This window comes from Meriones unguiculatus, chromosome 2 (genome assembly GCF_030254825.1).
Source record: "Meriones unguiculatus strain TT.TT164.6M chromosome 2, Bangor_MerUng_6.1, whole genome shotgun sequence".
NCBI lineage: Eukaryota > Metazoa > Chordata > Mammalia > Rodentia > Muridae > Meriones > Meriones unguiculatus.
Window position 1 is genome coordinate 51,160,344 of NC_083350.1, and position 19,014 is coordinate 51,179,357.

The following is a 19,014-nucleotide window of genomic DNA, read 5'->3' on the forward strand; positions in this document are numbered from 1 at the left end:
GTAATCCTAACACTTGGGAGGTGGAAACAGGAGGACCAGAAGTTACAAGGTCGACCTCAGATCTACATGGAGCTGGAGGCCAGCATAGGCGACTAAGACTCTGTCTCAAGAGGAAGAGGGAGTGAGGAGAAGTGAGAGAGGGGGAGGAGAGGTAGAGAAAAGTGGTGCCATTTAAGATAAATAATAGCTGGTATGACATACTTCTTAAGAGCTCGTGCTACCACCCAGAGATGAATGCTGGTATTCAGGCCAGAGAATTTCCACTGGAGGAGAAATTGCTAGTTGGCTGTTAGACATCAAGTGGCACTTCCCTAGAACTGAAAGGCTTAGACATGAATGTGTGTATGTTAGAGGTGGTGGGGATACTCTAATGGATAATGAAGTTCCTAAAAACAGTCTTTAACAAAAGAAAAATGGTTTGTGTAAGACCACAAATTGCGAGAAGACTGTACGCACCATGTTCTCTAAAATAAATAAATAAATAAAAGTTTCCTTTTTCGTTCTTTAAAATTGAAATTGGGATTAAGATGTCACCAGGTTCAATTGCCACCTGGTCATGAACTCAGTCCAGCAAAGGGCTGCTGGTTTGTAACAGCACTTCCAAGGTGCGCATTCAGCATCAACTCAGAGGGCTGAACTGTTTGCTCCTACATTTGATTTTTATTGACTCCTGACTGAAAATATGGCCTGCTCCTGAGATCAGACAGTGAAGAAGAGTGAAGAGCTAGCCTATTAAAAGCAAACCCCTGCCAGGGTACATGAGGTGGGATGATGTCAAGCTTGAGACCAACCTAGGCTACAAAGCAGGTTCCATGAAAGCCTGAGCAACACGGGAAGAAGACTCCGTTTCAAAATAGATTTCAGTGACTCACAGCTTTAATCCCATCACTCAAGAGGCAGAGGCAGGTTTATCTCTATGAATTCTTCTGGACAGCCTGGTCTACATAGAGAAACAGTTGGCCTTCCTGATCAGCTGGGAAGCTGTCCAGGAAAGGAAAGGGTATCCTGAGACATGGGAGCCCAGAAACCACACGGCTCTGACTGGAGACCTCCTCAGCAGCGACACTGCAGTTCCCAGGGGAGAGTTACCCCAACCCCTGAAGAACTAAGATGCTTAGTAGCCTGAGCTCCACTCCTTCTCTGCTCCTTCTCTTCTGAGCTTCTTGGCTTCTTCCAATGACAGAGGCCCACTAAGCAGTAAATCTCTTAAATAGCATTTACTGGAGGGACAAATCCAGGAGAGGAAGAACAAATTCAGCAGTGGCCAGCTCTGCTTCCAGGAGAAGACCCCAGAGAACTGCACAAACCCAGCCTTAAGGTAGGATTATTTAGGGGGCAGAGCTTTCTAGGGCAGAGTTTGCCCAAGTGAGGATTGGTGGGATTTCAAGTCCTGAGTTTAGGGGAAGCTTAGGGACTGGTGGGTTTTTGTTCAACCTTTCCACCTAAAAGTAGCATAAATCTGGGAGGGGTCCCAGGTAGGGACTGCAGATGATCCTTGTGACAGAGGCTGGCACTGCCAGTTTGACAGTTAGAGAGGTATGGGGGAGATGCTATTAACTCATGCCATTCGGGGTTTACACAAGCTTGAACTCTAAACTAAACAAAACAACTTTCCTTAATTAAACATATACTAATGGGTCAAATTTCTATTTCTGGTCCCTGGCTGGAAGTGTCATACTATGTAAGGTTCACTGCCTCAGAGGAATGGCTGACCAGTTTATACATTGGCACCTGAACTCACAGAGTAGCTCCAGTTAAACATGCCTCCCTCACCCTGAGTTCTCTGCCAGCTATAACTGAGGCCTCAGGCGCCACTGCTTTCTCTGTGGCTTCAGTGGCTCAATTTCTGCAGGTGTCTAATCTCAGGTCCAGAGGTTTGGAAATTTAGCCTCACCTGCTCTGGAGTCCTGAGATGTTGCTGTCCAGAGGTGTAGAGAGGCCAGCAACATAGCCTGAAGATCTAAGTGCCCCTTTCAGGGAACATGGGGTGGCATCCAGGGGAGCTGAAGCGCTGAAGAAGGAGTACCCAGGGAAAGAGGTAGGGGGAGCCCAGAGGCAAAACTTGAAGCAGCCAAGCTGGGCTCCCCAGCAGGGACCAAGACATTTTCCTGTAAAGTATACAAAGTTTACAAAGTCTACAAAGTAAACGAAAGGAGTCTGCCCTGAATAGCCATCAGAAACCTGTCTCAAAACAAAAACAAAAACAAACTTAAACAAACAGACAAAGGAATGCCTCTAAGGAACTCTCTGTGTTTAATTCTGAAAGATTAAAGTAGAATGTAGAGGGGGTGGAGAGATGGTTCAGCAATGAAGAGCACTGGCTGCTCCTCCAGACGACCCAGGTTCAATTTCCTTACCTACATGGCAGCTCACAACTGTCCACAACTCACAACTCCAGTTCCAGGAGATCTGACACCCTCACGCAGGCATACATGCAAGCAAAACATCAATATATATGAATATGAAATAAAATAAAATTTAAAGTAGAATGTAGAAAGTAGAAGGAAGCCCAGGAGAGCAAGGTTCTAAAATTTCCCAACACGGTTCACTTGAGGTGACTACTTAGGAGCATGAAATGAGTGGCTGTAGAGAGATTGGCAAGCAAAGAAACAGCCCTGAGCCCTGGGGCTACTCTCCTTTGAAAAATATGTGGGCCTCTTCTGGCTAGTCAAAACCCAGCAACTCCCTACCAGTGAGTCATTTAGGGTCACGCACTTCCTGTTTTGAGAGAATTAACAAGGCTGAGTTAACTTTGGGCACAAACACTGTGGGAGTCTGGCCTAGAAACAGTCAAAGGGAAACCCCTATTTGCAGTCTCTTGTTTGTATTGTCAAGTCCAAAGGAAACTTCAGTTCCCCAAACTCTGAAAGGCAATCCAAATATCCAGAAATGAGCTCAGCCTGCGTTACAGGAGGATTTCTGGTGGTTAGAGAAAAGCCAGAGTTCCTAAGGAGTCGTTTTCCTTACCTCCTGCAAAAAGAACCTTTGGCTCTCCAATCAACATAACCTGTGGTACCCCTCAGCAATTAAGGCCCATGCTAGCCTCCAGGATCCCTCATGCTTACGAGTACTTGTTATATATTTATCTGTTTGTTTCCTGAGACAGGGTTTTTCTGTACAGCCCTGGCCGTCCTGGAACTTGCTCTGTAAACCAGGTTGGCCTTGAACTCAGTAGTCTACCTGCCTCGGTCTTCTGAGTGCTGGAACTAAAGGTGGCAGAACCACTGCCTGGCTACTTGTTGTATATTTAATGCCCCCGACACAAGTCTCACTGTTCGCACTGTGCCTTCTCTATCTCTACCCTCTACTATTCTCTCTCTCAGATAGCCACAGCCAGGTCCAGTCTGCTGGCCATGTTCAGTCTGCTCCTTTCTCTTTCTCCTCTTGACTCCTTCGGATGTTCCTGGCTGTTCTCTCTCATCTCTACAATGAAACCCTACCCTAACCACACCATGGAGCACTCATATGACCAGTTTCTACACTATGAGTGAGTGTATTATGTCTTTAAAATATATGGAATATATGTCCAAATACACACAGATTGTCCAAAGTTATATAACAGCCCATCAGTCAATCAAGGTAAAAAACGCATCTGATTCCCTTGGGTAGAGATCTACCTCTACCTCTATGGGCAGTGATGGGATAAGGACCAAGTTCTAGCTTGTCACCCTCAATGGCCCGTAGAATACTTCTGATCTTTCAGAGATCTTGACTCAGGCCAAACCAGACTGGTGGCTTCGAAGCAGCAAAGAATTTAAAGTCTCTCTGGTTTGATTCAGGGTTAGAAGCTTGAGCAGGAGGTTTAGGAGGAATGAGATGCTCAGAAAGACATAGTCACACGCTTCCTAAAGAACAGGAGGAAGCTAAGAAGTAGCCCAAGTGTGGTCACATAACCCAAGTTCCTCAAGGGGGAGTCACAGTGAACTGTTAGCAGTGGCCACACATATCATTTTGTTAGCTCTCAAGTTACATCTCATGAGGTTGCTAGGATCCTTCCACTCTCTCTTGCTGTGAGTGAGATTACAGGGTGGCTATGGCAGAGCGCTGGATAGATAAGGTAACAGGAGGTCAGTGGGCTGTAGGAGGGTTTAGTCCGTGTTCTTTGATGTAAGCAGAATTTCTGATGAGATTCCGGAGCAATGTAGGTGCACCACTGGGCATGGAGATGCAGGCAATTGCTAGTTGTGCTGGAATTCTTGTTTCTGTGGTGTCCAGAGACTTCAAGCAGATTCCTCCCCATCCTCATGTAACCATAATGTACTCTGTTTTACTTCCATTAAGCTAAATTCATTAAAGGAAACACAGAAAAGAACACTTGCTACAGCCTGTTCCTATCTTTCAGGATGATCCGTGATTTTTTTCCTCTTACTTTAATAAATCTGTATTTTTACTACTACTTCATATCTTGTCCAATTCGATATTCAAGACACAATGAGCCTGGACATCGCAGCATGGTGGGGCACCTTGAGACCCCCTTCAGTAACAGTAGCTCACTGAGGCAGCATGGACATCTATTCTTTCACCCTTTGAGGATAACTCTTGTCCTTGTTACAGGGATGACCAGAGATGACCATTCAGACACAGTTTATAGCCAATCGAAAGTCTTTATTTCAGATGATGTGACTACACTCAGGTATGTGGGGACCCAAGTGTAACCCTGGGCATTTAGATCAAGAGGCTTTTAAAGGCAAAATCTGTATCCTGGTATCTCCCTCTGCAGCTGCAAGGGAGGTTTTTTGCAGAAGCAGGCGGTTTATCAGAAGCAAAGTAAGTTAGCTTGACCTCGGGTTCCTAGAATACAGCTGGATAATTTTCCAAGGGATTCTCTATTGAGCTCAGACTCTAGTTAAATCTGAAAAGGCCTCAACAAGAATACAAGATTAGAGAAACCTCTGCAGTGTCCTGCCCTGTCACATCCTGAGAGCAACAGACACTTATTTCAGCTGGGTTTTACATATTCAGTGTAAAAAAAAAAATCTACAAATTTTACTACTCAAAATACCAACAATTGGTTGAAACACAAAAGGCAGCTGCCCTCGAGCTCAGAGATCTGCCTGCCTCTGCCTCTCAAGTGCTGGAGTAGAGGTGTGTGTGACCACTGCCCAGCCATCGAGTTACCTTTTCTCTCTTTCTTTTTCTTTCTTTTTTTCCTTCCCTTTCCTTTTTTTTCTTTTATTAAAAAAATTTTTTTGACCAAAAATCAAATTTTACAGCACACAATAGGGGCAAAGAGCTAAGTCTAGTGGACATGTCACGCTGCACATTCTCTTTAAAGTGATGGTGTGATAGAGAATTGAAGCAGTCAAAACAGTTGTTGGGGCTGAAACCTGATGCCCTTGTAAAGGTCCTAGGTTCAGTTCACAGCACCCATATGGTGGCTGACAGCCATCCATAACTCTCGTTCCAGGGGATCTGATACCCTGCTTTGGCCTCCATGAACAGTGGGCACACACATGTAGATAAACATGCAGGTAACACAATCATACACATAAAAATGAATCTTTAAAATAAGGAAATAAAGTTAACTATAAAATACTTGCTTAAGTAAAGGCAGCAGGCGCACACGCCTGTGATCTCAGCACTCAGGGGCAGGTGGATCTCCGTGAGTTCAAGGCCAACCTGGTCTACAAAGTGAACCCAGGATGGCCAGGGCTACACAGAGCACAGAGAAACCCTGTCAAAGGACAGGCAGCAAGCATTGTTAACGATGAGCCATCACCCAGCTTTCGTTATTATCACTGCTGGTGCCGTGTATTGGTGCCAAGATACACTTCCAGTCCCTCTAATGGGTTATTGACCCTGAAGTCAGAAGTGTAGAAACCCTGGGAAACTCATTGTGGCTGGCATCTAAGTTAAGGCAATTTGTTGCGAACTTTGCATTTAAATTTGTGAGCTTTGTCATTAACTTCAGGTAGTCAGTGTCCAAATTAAATATTATTATAGGGTTAGGCATGCTGGCAAACATCTATGATCCCAGCCAGTCTTCACAGGATGGAGGTGGGAAGTGAGTTCTAGACCAACCAAAACTACACAGCAATAATATATCCTTTTGTTTTCAAAGTCTATTTTATTTTATTTTTATTAATTACAGTTTATTCACTTTGTATCCCAGCTGTAGTCCCCTCCCCCAGTCCACTGATAGAGGAGGTCCTCCTCTCCTTCCTTCTAATCCTAATCTATCAGGTCTCATCAGGAATGGCTGCATTGTCTTCCTCTGTGGCCTGATAAGGCTGCATCCCCCTGAGAGAGAGGTGATCAAAGAGCAGGCCAATCCGTTCATATCAGAGACACCACCCTGCAGGGTATCAAAGCAGATGCTGAGACGTATAGCCCAGAGTGCAGGGAATCTTATGAAAGAAGTGGGAGATAGTAAAACCTGGAGAGGACAGGCTCTCCACAAGGAGAGCAACAAAACCAAAAAATCTGACCACAGGGGTCTTTTCTGAGGCTGATACTCCAACCAAGGACCATTCATGGAGATACCATTCATGGCAGCTCAGTGTCCAAGTGGGTTCCCTAGTAATGGGAACAGAGACTGTCTCTGGCAATAATATATCTTTAAAAACAACAACAACCCAAGCATTCAGTTGTAGAACATTCAGCTGGTGTCAGAAAGTTGGTGGCTGGGGGCTGGAGAGATGGCTCAGTGACTATGAGCATAGCTGTTTTTGCAGAAGATCCAGGTTCTGTTCCAAGGTTCACAGGTGGCTCATGACTATAACTCCAGTTCCAGGGAATCTAATGCCCTCTCATAGCCTCCAAAGGTGCCAGGAACACATGATGTATATACATGCAGACAGACTAAACACTCATACACATACAATAAAAATAAACAAATCTATTCTAGACATTAAAAAAGAAAGCCAGGCAGTGCTGGCCCACACCTTTGATCCCAGCACTCAGGAGGCAGTGGCAGGGGCTTCTCTGAGTTAGAGGGTAGTCTGGTCTACAAAGTGAGTTTGAGGACAGCCAGGGTTACACAGAGAAACCCGTCTCAAAAATCGAAAAAAAAATTAAAGAAAAATTTCTGTTGGATGCAGCAAGCATAGGGCTTTCACAGCAGAGGTTCTATGAGGTATGGGAGTGTCATGGAAACACTGAGGTACAAGCAGCTAGGTGGGACAGAGAAGGCTCAGGGACACTGCGCTTGAGTCTGGTGTCTGAGGTGAGTGCAGCCTTGTGGGAGATGATGTGCCTTCCTGTGGAATTCTACTCAGTTCCAGGGAGTTGGCAACAGAGGCCTAAGGAGATCATTGCTCAGCTCTCAGAAGGAAAAAGGCGTGGATCCATGCTAGGCTCTAGGTAAACCCTGTGAATGTCAGGCTAGCCAGGGCTATACAGAGAGACTGTGGTGCTTTGGATGAGGTTGGCCCCACAGGCTCATATGTTTGAATGCTAGTTTCCCGCTTTGTGGACTGTTGGGAAGGAGCAGGATGTGTGGCCTTGTTGGAGGAGGGGGGATGCTACTTCTCCAGAACCATGCTTGCCTGCAGGCAGCCCTCCTCTCACCATGACGATAATAGACCTTGTTTCTGGTCACGGTATTTTATCACAGTGACAGAAAAGTAACTAATACACTAACTAACAAGGAAAGAAAGAAAAAGGTGAATAAGCAATTGAGGAAGACACCTGCCATCATCTCCTGGCCCCCATCCCTTCCCCCCCCATATACAGAGGATAAATTATAGGTCATATGAATTATAGCATATCAAAAATCTGACATTAAAATAAATAATAGCTATCTTTTAGAAATACATACAGTAGCACATGTCTATAAGCCTAGGACTTGGGAGGTAGAAGTGGCAGGATCAGGAATTCAGGGCCAGCCTCAGCTGTATAGTTTGAGGCCAGCCTGGGCTATATAAGACACCGTCCCAAAAAAGAACAAAAGGAAAAAAAAACCCTAAGAAATATATATTGAAATAGTTATGAAGTAGAGTGTTAAAGGATCATTTCAAAGCTGGGCGGTGGTGGCTCACACCTTTAACCCTAGCTCCCAGGAGGCAGAGGCAGAGGCAGGTAGATCTCTGAGTTCGAGGACAGCCTGGGCTACAGAGTGAGTTTCAGAACAACCAAGGTTAGAAAGAGAAACTCTGTCTCAAAAACACAGGCCAGAAGTTGGGAACTGATGATGCTGGTCACCCGAGAGCCCATTATACCGTTTTCTCCACTGCTGCATTATGTCTGAACTTTTTCATAAAAGGGGAGGAATAACCACACCAAAGAAAGTGTCATGCCCTCTAAGAAGGAACCTTCCGGAGTCACTGACCACCCCACCCCTGGGCCCACAGAGGAGAGACATGAATTATTAAGGGGAATTTGAGAAGCTCAGAAGCCATGGAGCCTGGGAAGGTGGTGAGCACAGGGGCCGCTGTGGCTCAGGCAGCTCTGTGCCCTTCAGGGGCTCATGCTGTCTCTCCCATCCCACCTGCCAAACTGATCGTGGTGGTGGAAGTGGAGCCGGGCCAGGGATCAGGTAAGAAGCCTGGAGGGGGTCTGAGGGTGTAGCTCATGTTGCTTGTCTAGCATGCATGAAGTCCTGGGTTTGATTCACAGCACTGTGTAAACTTGTCTAAAAATGAGAAAAAGACCTGGGAACATAGTTTAGTGGTAGATTGCCTCCCCAGTATGTGAGAGATCCCGGGTTTAATTCCCCAAATTGCATTAAAAAGAAGAAAAGAAGGCCTGAAGGAGGGCAGCCAGCAGAGCCTTCTGAAAGAGGTGGGACTAAGCCAGTTCAGGTTGGAGGTGGGGGTGAAGGGAACCTCCCAAGCTCATCTTCTCTCATGAAAACTGACATGGAGCCCACTTCTCTCAGGCTCCAAGGAGACCCATGGCCCCACACTTCTTTTGGATGGATCCAAGAGCCTTCACCTGCGTCAGCCGGGCACTCTGGAGCCCCAGGTAGAAGGTGTGGGAGGAGGGGAGAGGGGAAGATGACAAATGCCACTGCTGACCCTGCTGGTGTCCACAGGAACACCACCTCACCTTTGACTCAGTGCTGGGCCCTGGTGCGACTCAGGTAGGAGGTTCGAAGAAAGGGATGGGAGGAGAATGGAAGCTCTCAGGCTTCTGCATCTAGGGCCTCTGACTGGCTTCTTTTTGCTCAGGGCAGGCTGTGACAGGTCACTTGATGCAGGGGGATGTACCTGTGTGTTTCTACAGGAAGCAGAGCAGGAGATGTTGACACAAATCCAACCTATGCTGGCCTACGTGGCCCAAGGGTACAATATAGCCCTGCTGCTCCAGGGCCGGGAAACGGAGGCACCCCGCTTTGTGCCTCAGGTGAGGTGCCACGGACATCCTGATGTTCAAGTATTAGGAAATCTTTGCCTGCTCATCCAAGCCAGACTAGGGACAGGTTAGGCCTCCCACAGCACCCTGTGGTCCTTAAAGAACATTTTACCAAGGCCGCTTCATGCAGCTGAGAAGACAAGATGGAATGCAATGGATCATGGATGAACCAGTCGGGGAGAAGTGGCACACACAGATCAGGTCCCCAGGGGCTCTAACTTCCACACTTTTGGTAACACCACTGACACTACACTTGAAAGCTTTACTGTGAGGGTTTAATTAAAAAACAAACAAACAAACAAACAAACAAACAAACAAACCCTCAACTCTGCCGGGTAGTGGTGGAGCAGGCCTTTAATCAATCCCAGTACTCCGGAGGCAGAGAAAGGCGGATATCTGAGTTTGAGGCCAGCCTGGTCTACAGAAGGAGCTACCAGGGCTAGCTAGAGAAACTCTGTCTCTAGAAAACAAACCAAAAACCAAACTAAAACAAAAACCAAACACCCCCACCCCACCCTATCCCACCCCTAAAATCCCTCAAATAAAAATGGCTGCCTCAGAACCTAACCACACCCCTGCCCAGCAACAGTGAGGCGAGCTGAAGACACCTGCTTGCTTGTCTGTCTTCAGGGGATGGGGTGAGGGGCGGGGAGCACACACTGAGCTCCTCTTTCCACTTTAGGTCCTACAGATGCTGTTTGAGGAAGCTCTGCCTCTCTGCAGCTCTGGTCCTGTGCTTTGTACTCTCAGTTTGGTGCAGGTGAGGCTGTGGGACTGAGGGTGGGGGCAAGCATGGGGGTGGGAGTTTGTGGGTAGGGGAAACTTGGAAGGCAGAGTTAAGTGACACCACAGAAACACCTTGAGGCTTATAGAGAGTGAAAAGAGAGATGGGTCCAGCCCCACTCTGCTACTCTAGCTGGGGCTTGCCTCTGTCAACAGCTGACTTCTTGACCTCACTTAGTCCATGGACCTACAGGAGTGAAAAGGCTTTGCTTGTGGCAATTGTCTTTGTGTGATCCCAGATTAGCTCCAGTGGGCAGACTCGGGACCTGCTCTCCCCATGTCTGGAGGACCTGCCAGTACTGGATGTGGCCCCTCTGGGCTTGTAAGTGTCCAGGCCCAATGGGACAGGGGTGCTTAACGATAACTTCATGCTAAGCTGTGGCAAGTTTTTACTCTGCCATCCCAGAATGAAGCCCTGAGCTTGGAGTCATGCTTCTGGGGCCTAGATGGACTCCCCAGAGCCCCCTCTCCACCCTCTTTCTTTCATCCCACACCTATACATCTTATTGCCCTCATATCAAACATATTTCAACTCTCAGCCCCACCTTCATGGCCTGAATAAGGCCGGCATCACACTGAGTGTTTCCAAACACCCCTCTGAGCATTTTCCCCACAACTTGGATATGGTCCCAACTAACCTGTTTCCCTTCCTGGGGGGCCACAGGAGAAAAACAAAAAAGGGGGGGAAGAGAATTTTAAGGAGGTCTACTGAGCCCAAGCCTTTGGGATGACTCTTGTGTGCTATGGACATTGCCATAGACACAAGCATACAGAGACATTAGAGGCTGCTGCACAGCACAGGGGCTAAAGGCTGTGTTCAAGCCCCCCTTCCTTCAGGGTTGTCAAAGATGCCAGTGAAGTAGAAGTGTCTGATGCCCAAGCTGCCTCTGAGCTGTACCTAAAGGCTGCTGTGAGTGAAGGCAGGTGAGGTCAAGACACCTGTCACCCATCTACTCCCAGTTCCTGCATGACTCTCGGTTTCATTCCTGAGTCAGCCATGTCCTCTGCAGGGCCTGTTCTCTGCTCACCCTTACCATGTCCTGCCCTGGGCCTGAGACCCAGCAACTGTGGCGGGGTACCCTGAGGATCATGCAGCTTCCAGGAGACCCGTAAGTCTGAAGGGGCCTTGTGGTTACACTGGGAAGTGAGGTGGAGGCCAAAGTATGGATGTAAATCTAGATGTTCAAAGCTGAGACTGGAAAATCCCCGAGTAGCCAGCCCATCTTCACACCCCCTTCCCTCAATGTTCAAAAATAATGAAGACTTCAAGTAGTCACAGCAAATAATTATTTCAGGCCAGTTTGTAAAATATGTAGTACTGTGCAAAGATTGCCAAATTCAGAAGTGTCTAAAAACAAAATAGAAACAAAAGGGGGAAAGTAAACAAAATGTCAGAATATTCTAAGGTTTCTTCTTTCTTTTATTGTGCAAGAATCTTTTTTTAAACAATTTTTTCTTTTTTTAAGATTTATTTATTATTTATACAACATTCTGCCTGCACACCAGATCTTACTATAGATGGTTATGAGCCACCATGTGGTTGCTGAGAATTGAACTCAGGACCTTTGGAAGAACGATGAATGTTCTTAACCTCTGAGCCATCTCTCCAGCCCGCAAGATTCTTTTTTAAGAGTTATTTTATTCATGTGTATGTGTCTGCTTGTCTATATGTGCACTACATATGTCCAGTGCCCACGGAGGCCAGAAGAGGATATTGAATCCTCTAGAATTGGAATTATAGGCAGTTTGTTTGTTTTTGTTTTTGAGACAGGGTTTCTCTGTGTAGCCTTGGCTGTCCTGGACTCACTTTGTAGACTAGGTTGGCCTCAAACTCACAGAGATCCTCCTGCCTCTGTGATGGGATCACAGTTGTATGCTTCCCTGAGTGATGGGATTACAGTTGGATGCCACCACACCTGGCTGTTATAGGCAGTCTTGAAGCACCTGATGTAGATGCTGGAAACTGAACCTGGGTCCTCTGCAAGAGCAGCAAGTATTAACCTCTCATGGTTAGAAAAAAAAAAAAAAGTTGTAATAATAGACTTGGTTGGGTGATTCTGGCTAGTGTTACTCTCTTCCCTCCCTCTGGCAGAGACTGCCCCCTGCTGCGAGTGCTGGCTGGTGAAGCTGCTGCTGAGGAAGAGGTGGAGGGCTCTCTGCCCTGGATTGTCTCCTGGCTCCTGGAGGGAAACAGCTACAGTAGTTTACTTCTTCGTCTGGACCCGCAAGGTGACTGAGAGTTGGGGTGGGGTCCTTTGGAAAGCTTAGGCTTGCTTCATGCTATTACTCAACCAGTCCAGAGAGAGACCAAGAGCCTGATTCTCTGGGTGGGTCAGCATTAAGGAAGGTTCTGTTGTGGCCAACATGCCATTATCAGAAGACCCAAGGGCAAAGCTAATAGTAAAACCAGCCTGAACCCCTTAACCTCAGAAATTTTCAAAGACCTACCAAACTTTTTTCCTCTCCCCCTTTTGGGACAGGGCCGCCCTATGCAGCCCAGGCTGTTTTTGAAGTATATGTGTAGTCCAGGCTAGCTAGAACATAGCATCTTTCTGTCTTAGCTTCCTGAGTACGAGGTTACAGTTGTTGACCCCCACATCAGGATCTTTACCAAGCATTTTAACACCTTTTCTCCTCAACAGGGTGTCAAGTAGTCCAAGCCGGCCTTGAACTCCTGGAAATCTGCCTGCCTTAGCATCCCAAGTACTGGGATTGCAGGAGCAGGCAGCCACATCCCAGAATGCAGATCTAATTCACAAATGAGAGAGAGACAGACCTAATTTGTAGATGAAGAAAGGAACACAGAGGAGAAAACACATTTGTATTTTTCACATACCCTTTACAAATGAGGTCTCTGAAGCTACTGGGGGGGGGTTACAGTGGTGGATATAGAGTAGACAACAATAGCAATGAAGCTGAGTATTGAGGCACACACCTGTAATCCCAACTGCAAATTCAAGGTCAGAGTGAGTTACATAGCCAGACAGTCTCAAACTGGGGGGATGGGGAGGAAGAAAGGCTGAAAAACAACAACACTGAATGGCTGGAGGACAGCTTGTCAGTAAAGCATTTGCCTAGCATGCTTAAGGCCTTAGAGTTGATTCCCAACATCTGGGGGAGAGCAGTAGTTAAAACTCTCCAGTTTTAACTAAGTAGATTGGTTTCCTATATTTGTATATGTTTGAAAATTTCCATTGAATTAAAAAAAAAAAAAAAAGCCTGATCCTCTGTCTCTACAACCAACATTCATTTGGCCAGGAGTCCTTAGACCTCCCCCTGTCCCAAGCTCAGTGAAAGAAGGCAAGCTAGAACATTTCATACCCTCAAGATATTACTCAGAATACAAAACCTGTAGGGGCTGGAGAGATGGCTCAGTGGCTAAGAGCAGCGGCTGTTCTTCTAAAGGTCCTGAGTTCAATTCCCAGCAACCACATGGTGGCTCACAACCATCTATGACTGTAGTCCCATGGGATCTGATGCCCTTTTCTGGTCTACACATGTACATGCCAGCAAAGCATCCATATACATAGAACAACAACAAAAACTAACCTATTGATAAAAACATGTCTACAGGGAGGGCAGACATATGTTTATCTATGGGTTAGCTTTATGTTTTGATTAATGGTGCAGTTTTTTAGTGGCAGATGGCTTGGAGTTGCTGTGGATAAAAAGATAAATCCAAAAGCAGCCTGAGCACAGGGCCATCAAGCACAGTGAAAATCAAACATTTTGATTAGTAGGTGACAATGAATATGATGGTGGTGGTGATGATGATGGTGATGCTTTAGACTAGGCACTGAACCCAGGACCCCAACACATACTAGGCACACGTCTACCACTGTGCTACATCCCTAGTCTCTTTGACTTTTTATTTTGAGATGGGCACACTGAGTTGCAAAACCAGGCCTTGAACTTGCTATTATGCCTCAGCCACCAGACCTGGCAAGAATTAGGTATTTTGATAAACAGTTCTTGACAGAAAGTTAGAGTATTACAGCCAGTGTGCTGTGCAGTTCAGGAAAGAATAGTCTACTGTGTTGTCTCTTTCAAGGTAGCTCCTCAAGTTTGCTCCAGAGTGCTCTGTTGGGGGCCGCACGAAAGAGGGTGCAATTGAAAGAGGTGAGGCCCACCCTGTGGAATGCAGCAGAGGAGATAAGGGCCCGAAGGGCCACTCTGAAGACGCTGCGTTTAGGCCTCCTTGGAGACACCTTGACAGACGGTGGGTTGAACCAACTAGGAAGAGCCATTTGGGAGCTACAGGTGAGCAAGATGAAATCTGGCAATACTTGTGGCATAAGTGGCCAGTACCCACTTGAGTCTTTTCCTCCTAGGTGGTAAAAGCCTGGGCCCCAAGAAGCCATGTGCCCAAAGGGGCTAGAGCTGAGTCTATGGAGCTCCCTGAACCACAGGTACCTTTTCTTATCCAAACTCTTGGGGGCACCATATATGCCCACCTTTCCTCTTTGTTGTTTACAGAATATTCCACTTACTTATTGATTCCCAAACATTTATTGGCCATGCACCACATACTGGGTACAGAACCATGTTAGCCCCTGGTAAAGTTTAGTCTGAAAATAAACAGTTACACTGCCATGGTCAACGCTCTTAAAGGCTTGTCAACACCTGACTCTTTGTAGCATCAATATGCCTTGAAAAAAGAGGAAAGTAAGATTTCATAGAAACTGGCTTCTGATGGGGGTTTATAAAGACAGTGAAGTACATTCTAGGCGGAAACTGAGACCAGCATAGAGTTGATATCTCTGGGGAACTGCAAGCAACTTAATGTGATAGAGAATAGAGATGGAGAAAGAGTCAGAAATGGACCGGAGATGGAGGCAGCCAAGGCACACAGGCTTTGTAAGTCTACTAAGGCATTCGGACTGTCTCTTGAAGGTTGAAGGCAAGCCACTGAACTACTGTAAGCAGGGAAGACACTCCGCTCAATCATCAGGTGAGCAAACTGAAAAAAAAATGTGAGTGGCCCAGGGTCATAGACAATCTCACTCCAGGTTCTGGAATATGATGCTTTGATCCCTTTAGAGTCCAGTGCTTCTCAACCTTCTCAATGCTGTGACCCTTTAAACCCTTTAATACTGTTCCTCATGCTGTGTTGACCCCCAACCATAAAATTATTTTTGTTGCAACTTCATAACTTTGCTACTGTTATGAATCATAATGGCAACATCTGTATTTTCTTATGGTCTTGGGAGACCCCTGTGAAAGTGCCCTTGGCCCCTCAGAGGGATCTCAACCCACAGGTTGAGAGCCTCTGCTTTAGGCAAAAGCCTTTCTTATCCAAAAGGGGACCCTCTCTTCCAGGAGTTGCTGTAGCATGTTTGAACCCAGTCCCTTCCTTTCTCTTCTCTTTTCTTGCTTTAAAGTATTTTTTTTTAAATTTTAATTAATTAATTAATCTTTTTGAGACAGGGTCTCACTATATAGCCATGGCTGGCCTTGAACTCAAAGAGATCCTATTACTTCTGCCTCTGGAGTGCTGGGATTATGTGCATGTGTCACCATGCCTGTCCTCTTTTCCCCTTTACAGTTGCATACTCACAACTGATTTTTACTGACCTAGGATTAGGGGATTAGACTTGTTAGCTACTTCTTCATGTTATTGTTCTTATTCTTGTTATCTTCCTCCTCCCCCACTTCCTCCTCTTCTTTTTCAAAAAGTGTGTTGCTTCTCTGGGATTTATTTGCATTATGTTGTTCATCTGCTCTACAAAGTGTGTGTGTGTGTTTACACTTTGATGTGACTAATGACATTTTCTCTAGAGGCAGAAATAAGAGGATTTCTAGGGTCTGGGCTCCACCAAAAGCATCTTCTCAGGAGCTCCAAGGAACAGGTAATAACGCTTCACATACCCCCAAAACAGAAAACTCGGGGGAATAAGGGGTCCCCAAGCCCTGTGCTGATATTAGGGAGAATTGAAGCTTCTGCCAACAAGGACCTAAAGTCTCCCTGCATCTCCTAGGGAGGATCATGGGGAGCAGCTGCTATCCTACTGGGATAGATTATAGTCATGGGACCCTGACACTACTCCGTACCCATCAGCAGAGAGTATCTCCTCTCTCTCCCCGCAGCCTCCTTAGTCCCTGCTCAGTATATGGACTCTCCCAGGCCAATTAGATTCTGGGAATAGCCGTGACAATAAGTTCTGCTGGAAAGGTTGCCATCTGTGTTCTAAATGTATGCATAGCCTGCATTCTGACAAAATCTCAAATGATGCCATTTAGGTCCTTCAGGCCCCAGACGTGGCCCTGCAGTTCTTTCTGGCCCAGGCCCGGAGGCAGAGACTTCGAGAGGAACACAGGATTCGGCTCCAGAAAGAGCTGAAACGTTTGGAATACCAGGAGAAAGTGGCCTGTAAAGAGACCAAAGGGATGGTGGCAGAAGAGGTGAGGAAGAAGGATGGAGCTTGAATCTCCTTGTGCCTAGGCCAGACACTGGCAAGGATCTAGACTCACTCATAATAGATTGGTCCATGTGCACACCACACTCTTCTCAGCCTCATGGGACACAGAAGAGGCCATATTCAGTGTTATTTGCTATGATGGGCAGCCATAGGCAGGTGGGAACAATGAGGGCCACTTTACCCAGGTTGGGCTAGATCAGAGGATTTTGGGTCTGAAGAGAGACTCAAAGGAAAACTAGAGTCAGCTCAGGAGTTCACTGCAATCAGCTCCTTGAGGGTACTCAGTAAACTGTTTAAGAAATAAAACACGTGGCAGGCAGTGGTGGTGCATGCCTTTAAAGGTAGCACTTGGGAGGTAGAGGCAGGCAGTTCTCTGAGCTCAAGGCCAGACTGTTCTACAGAGTGAATTCCAAGACAGCTAAGTTACAGAGAGAAACTCTATGTCAAAAAACCAAAAACCAATCAATTAAACAAACAAAGGAAAACATGTGGCCAGGTACAGTGGTACAGGCCTCTCAGCACGCAGGAAGCCCAGGCAGGACAGTCCAAGGTTAGCCTGGCATATAAAGATGACCCTGTTTCATTCCCATTCTCTCCCTGCAAACAAACAAATAAATAAACAAAAACAAAAACAAGCAAACAAAAAATTGTGTGTGCGGTGAGAACATGTTTTCAGATAGGGCAAAAGTTTAAGCACAGCAGAGGGAAACAGCAGCAAAATTGGGACCACAGCTTGTTCTCTCTGTTTAGAGCCTACCTAGCAAGTGTGTCATCAGAGGCAAGGTTAGAGAGACAGGGTCACATATATGGCAGAGTTTGGATTTCACTCTAGTGAGGATAGGGAACTAATGAAAGTCTGAGCCACTTCAGCTCTGTACCACAGTAGCCATGAGAATTTGGTCAATTTGATCAGTTTCCTGATGAACTGTTTACAAATCTGTAACAGCGAAACTTCATCATACAGTTGCTAGGGATGAAATAAGATCATATGCATGATGTAGCACAAAGCCTTGCACAGAGGTGGCACTCACCAAAAGGTACAACTTACCTTTGCAGGCTTGTGAGGAGAAAGAGACACAGCAGAAGGAGCAGATGGTGCTAAAACTTCAGGTAGAAGCCCTGCAGGCAGAAAGGAACATGGCAGAGCAAGATCTGGTGGCCCTCTATGACTTGTATGTACAGGTGACCCGAGCTCGGACATGCCACTTGCTGCAGGTCAGTGGAGACAGAGGGCAGGCCTCAAGTTGGTGCCAAGGCTAATGGACCAACAGGCACCTCTGAATCTGGACACAGGTATTCCAAGCCTGGCAGGGGCTGTGGGAGGAGAAGGCTGTGGCTACAGAACATCATCACCGAAGTCTGCTGGCTGCTGTCCTCCAAGACACCATTGATCTGGCCTTAAAGAACCAGGAACTCCAGGCCCAGAATCAGCAGCTTGAGCAGAGTGCAGGCAGGGCCAGCCATGCTGGAGTCCTGCCCAGAGAGAAACCTGGTCAGGAATACTTTGGGGCTACTTTCCCTTGTCCTCATTCATGAGGGCCCCAGAAGGGAGAAGGTGGGGCATACCAACCAAGATGGCTCTCATTACAGCTAATTACTACCACCCCTAACCATGTTGCCTTGTACCAGTTTCACTAAGTCCCAATACCTGTTATTTCATTTTGCTTTTTCAGCTTTGCCTTGTGTCATTTGACCCTCATTTCAGCGATAACCTATCCTAGTAAAAGCCCAAGGGCAGTCAGCTAAGTAGCAGAGGAATAGTTCTCTTCCTCCTGTGTCAGGGACGGAACCCAGGACCTCTGCACACCAAGTTTCTTCTCCATCTCTGAAATACAACTCTAACCCTGCAGTTTTCATTTTTTCAGACAGGGTTTCATACAGTTGCTTATAACTAAGGATGACCTTGAATTACTGGCTCTCTTGCCTCCAACTTCAGAGTGCTGGGGTTATAGGCTGGCACCAGGAAAACCAGCTCTTGTTTTGAAAAGCCCACCCAGTGTTATACCACGAAAGCAGGGTCAACCTGGCTTGAGATCCTCTGGCCAGGATTTCAAAAGACAGATGCCTATAGGTATCATCAGTGTGACAAAACCAGAAGAAATAAGATCAAAACAGTGGGTGGGTATGCCATGAGTGCAGCCCATAAACTGCACTCCACTCCAATTTGAGGCCAACCTGGGCTACATAATTTATGCCAGGCTATCCTGGACTATGATCTGAAGCCCTGCCTCAAGACACATTTGTGGCCTTGAGTGTTTTCTAGCCTAATTTGTTCTGCTGGGCAGAGTGCTTTTTAGTCCCAAGAATCTCTAAATTCCTTAGATTTTAAGGGGATTAAAAAAAAATTAAGCCTGGGCATGTGGCACAAACCTTTAATCTCAGCACTCAGGGAGGCAGAGGCAAGCAGTTGGCTGAGTTTGAGGCTAGCCTGGTCTACAGAATGAGTTCAGAATGAGTTCTTTAGTGCTGGGGATCAAACACAGGGCCTTGCACTTGCAGGCAAGTGCTTGACCACTGA

The 19,014-nt window shown here is 46.5% G+C and overlaps 1 protein-coding gene across 1 annotated transcript; it reads left to right on the top strand.

Annotated features, from left to right (window-relative positions):
- Positions 1–863: 863 nt before the first annotated feature.
- On the top strand, positions 864–18,137 carry LOC110557370 (uncharacterized). The gene is made up of 18 exons (XM_060377424.1): positions 864–1,318; positions 4,555–4,633; positions 8,204–8,476; positions 8,819–8,904; positions 8,975–9,022; positions 9,166–9,285; positions 9,977–10,054; positions 10,317–10,399; positions 10,915–11,001; positions 11,073–11,186; positions 12,170–12,306; positions 14,129–14,337; positions 14,409–14,486; positions 14,971–15,028; positions 15,856–15,926; positions 16,318–16,479; positions 17,553–17,711; positions 17,790–18,137. Exons 3-18 carry the CDS (start codon positions 8,338–8,340, stop codon positions 18,030–18,032), a joined length of 1,872 nt encoding a protein of 623 aa, XP_060233407.1. The 5' UTR covers positions 864–1,318; positions 4,555–4,633; positions 8,204–8,337; the 3' UTR covers positions 18,033–18,137.
- Positions 18,138–19,014: the final 877 nt, after the last annotated feature.

Excerpts from the sequence above, each read along its gene's own strand:
- LOC110557370 (XM_060377424.1), top strand. The coding sequence starts at position 8,338 with ATGGAGCCTGGGAAGGTGGTGAGCACAGGGGCCGCTGTGGCTCAGGCA. Across the intron at positions 9,023-9,165 it reads TGGGCCCTGGTGCGACTCAG|GAAGCAGAGCAGGAGATGTT; the intron begins GTAGGAGGTTCG and ends GTGTTTCTACAG. Across the intron at positions 14,338-14,408 it reads GAGCCATTTGGGAGCTACAG|GTGGTAAAAGCCTGGGCCCC; the intron begins GTGAGCAAGATG and ends TTTTCCTCCTAG.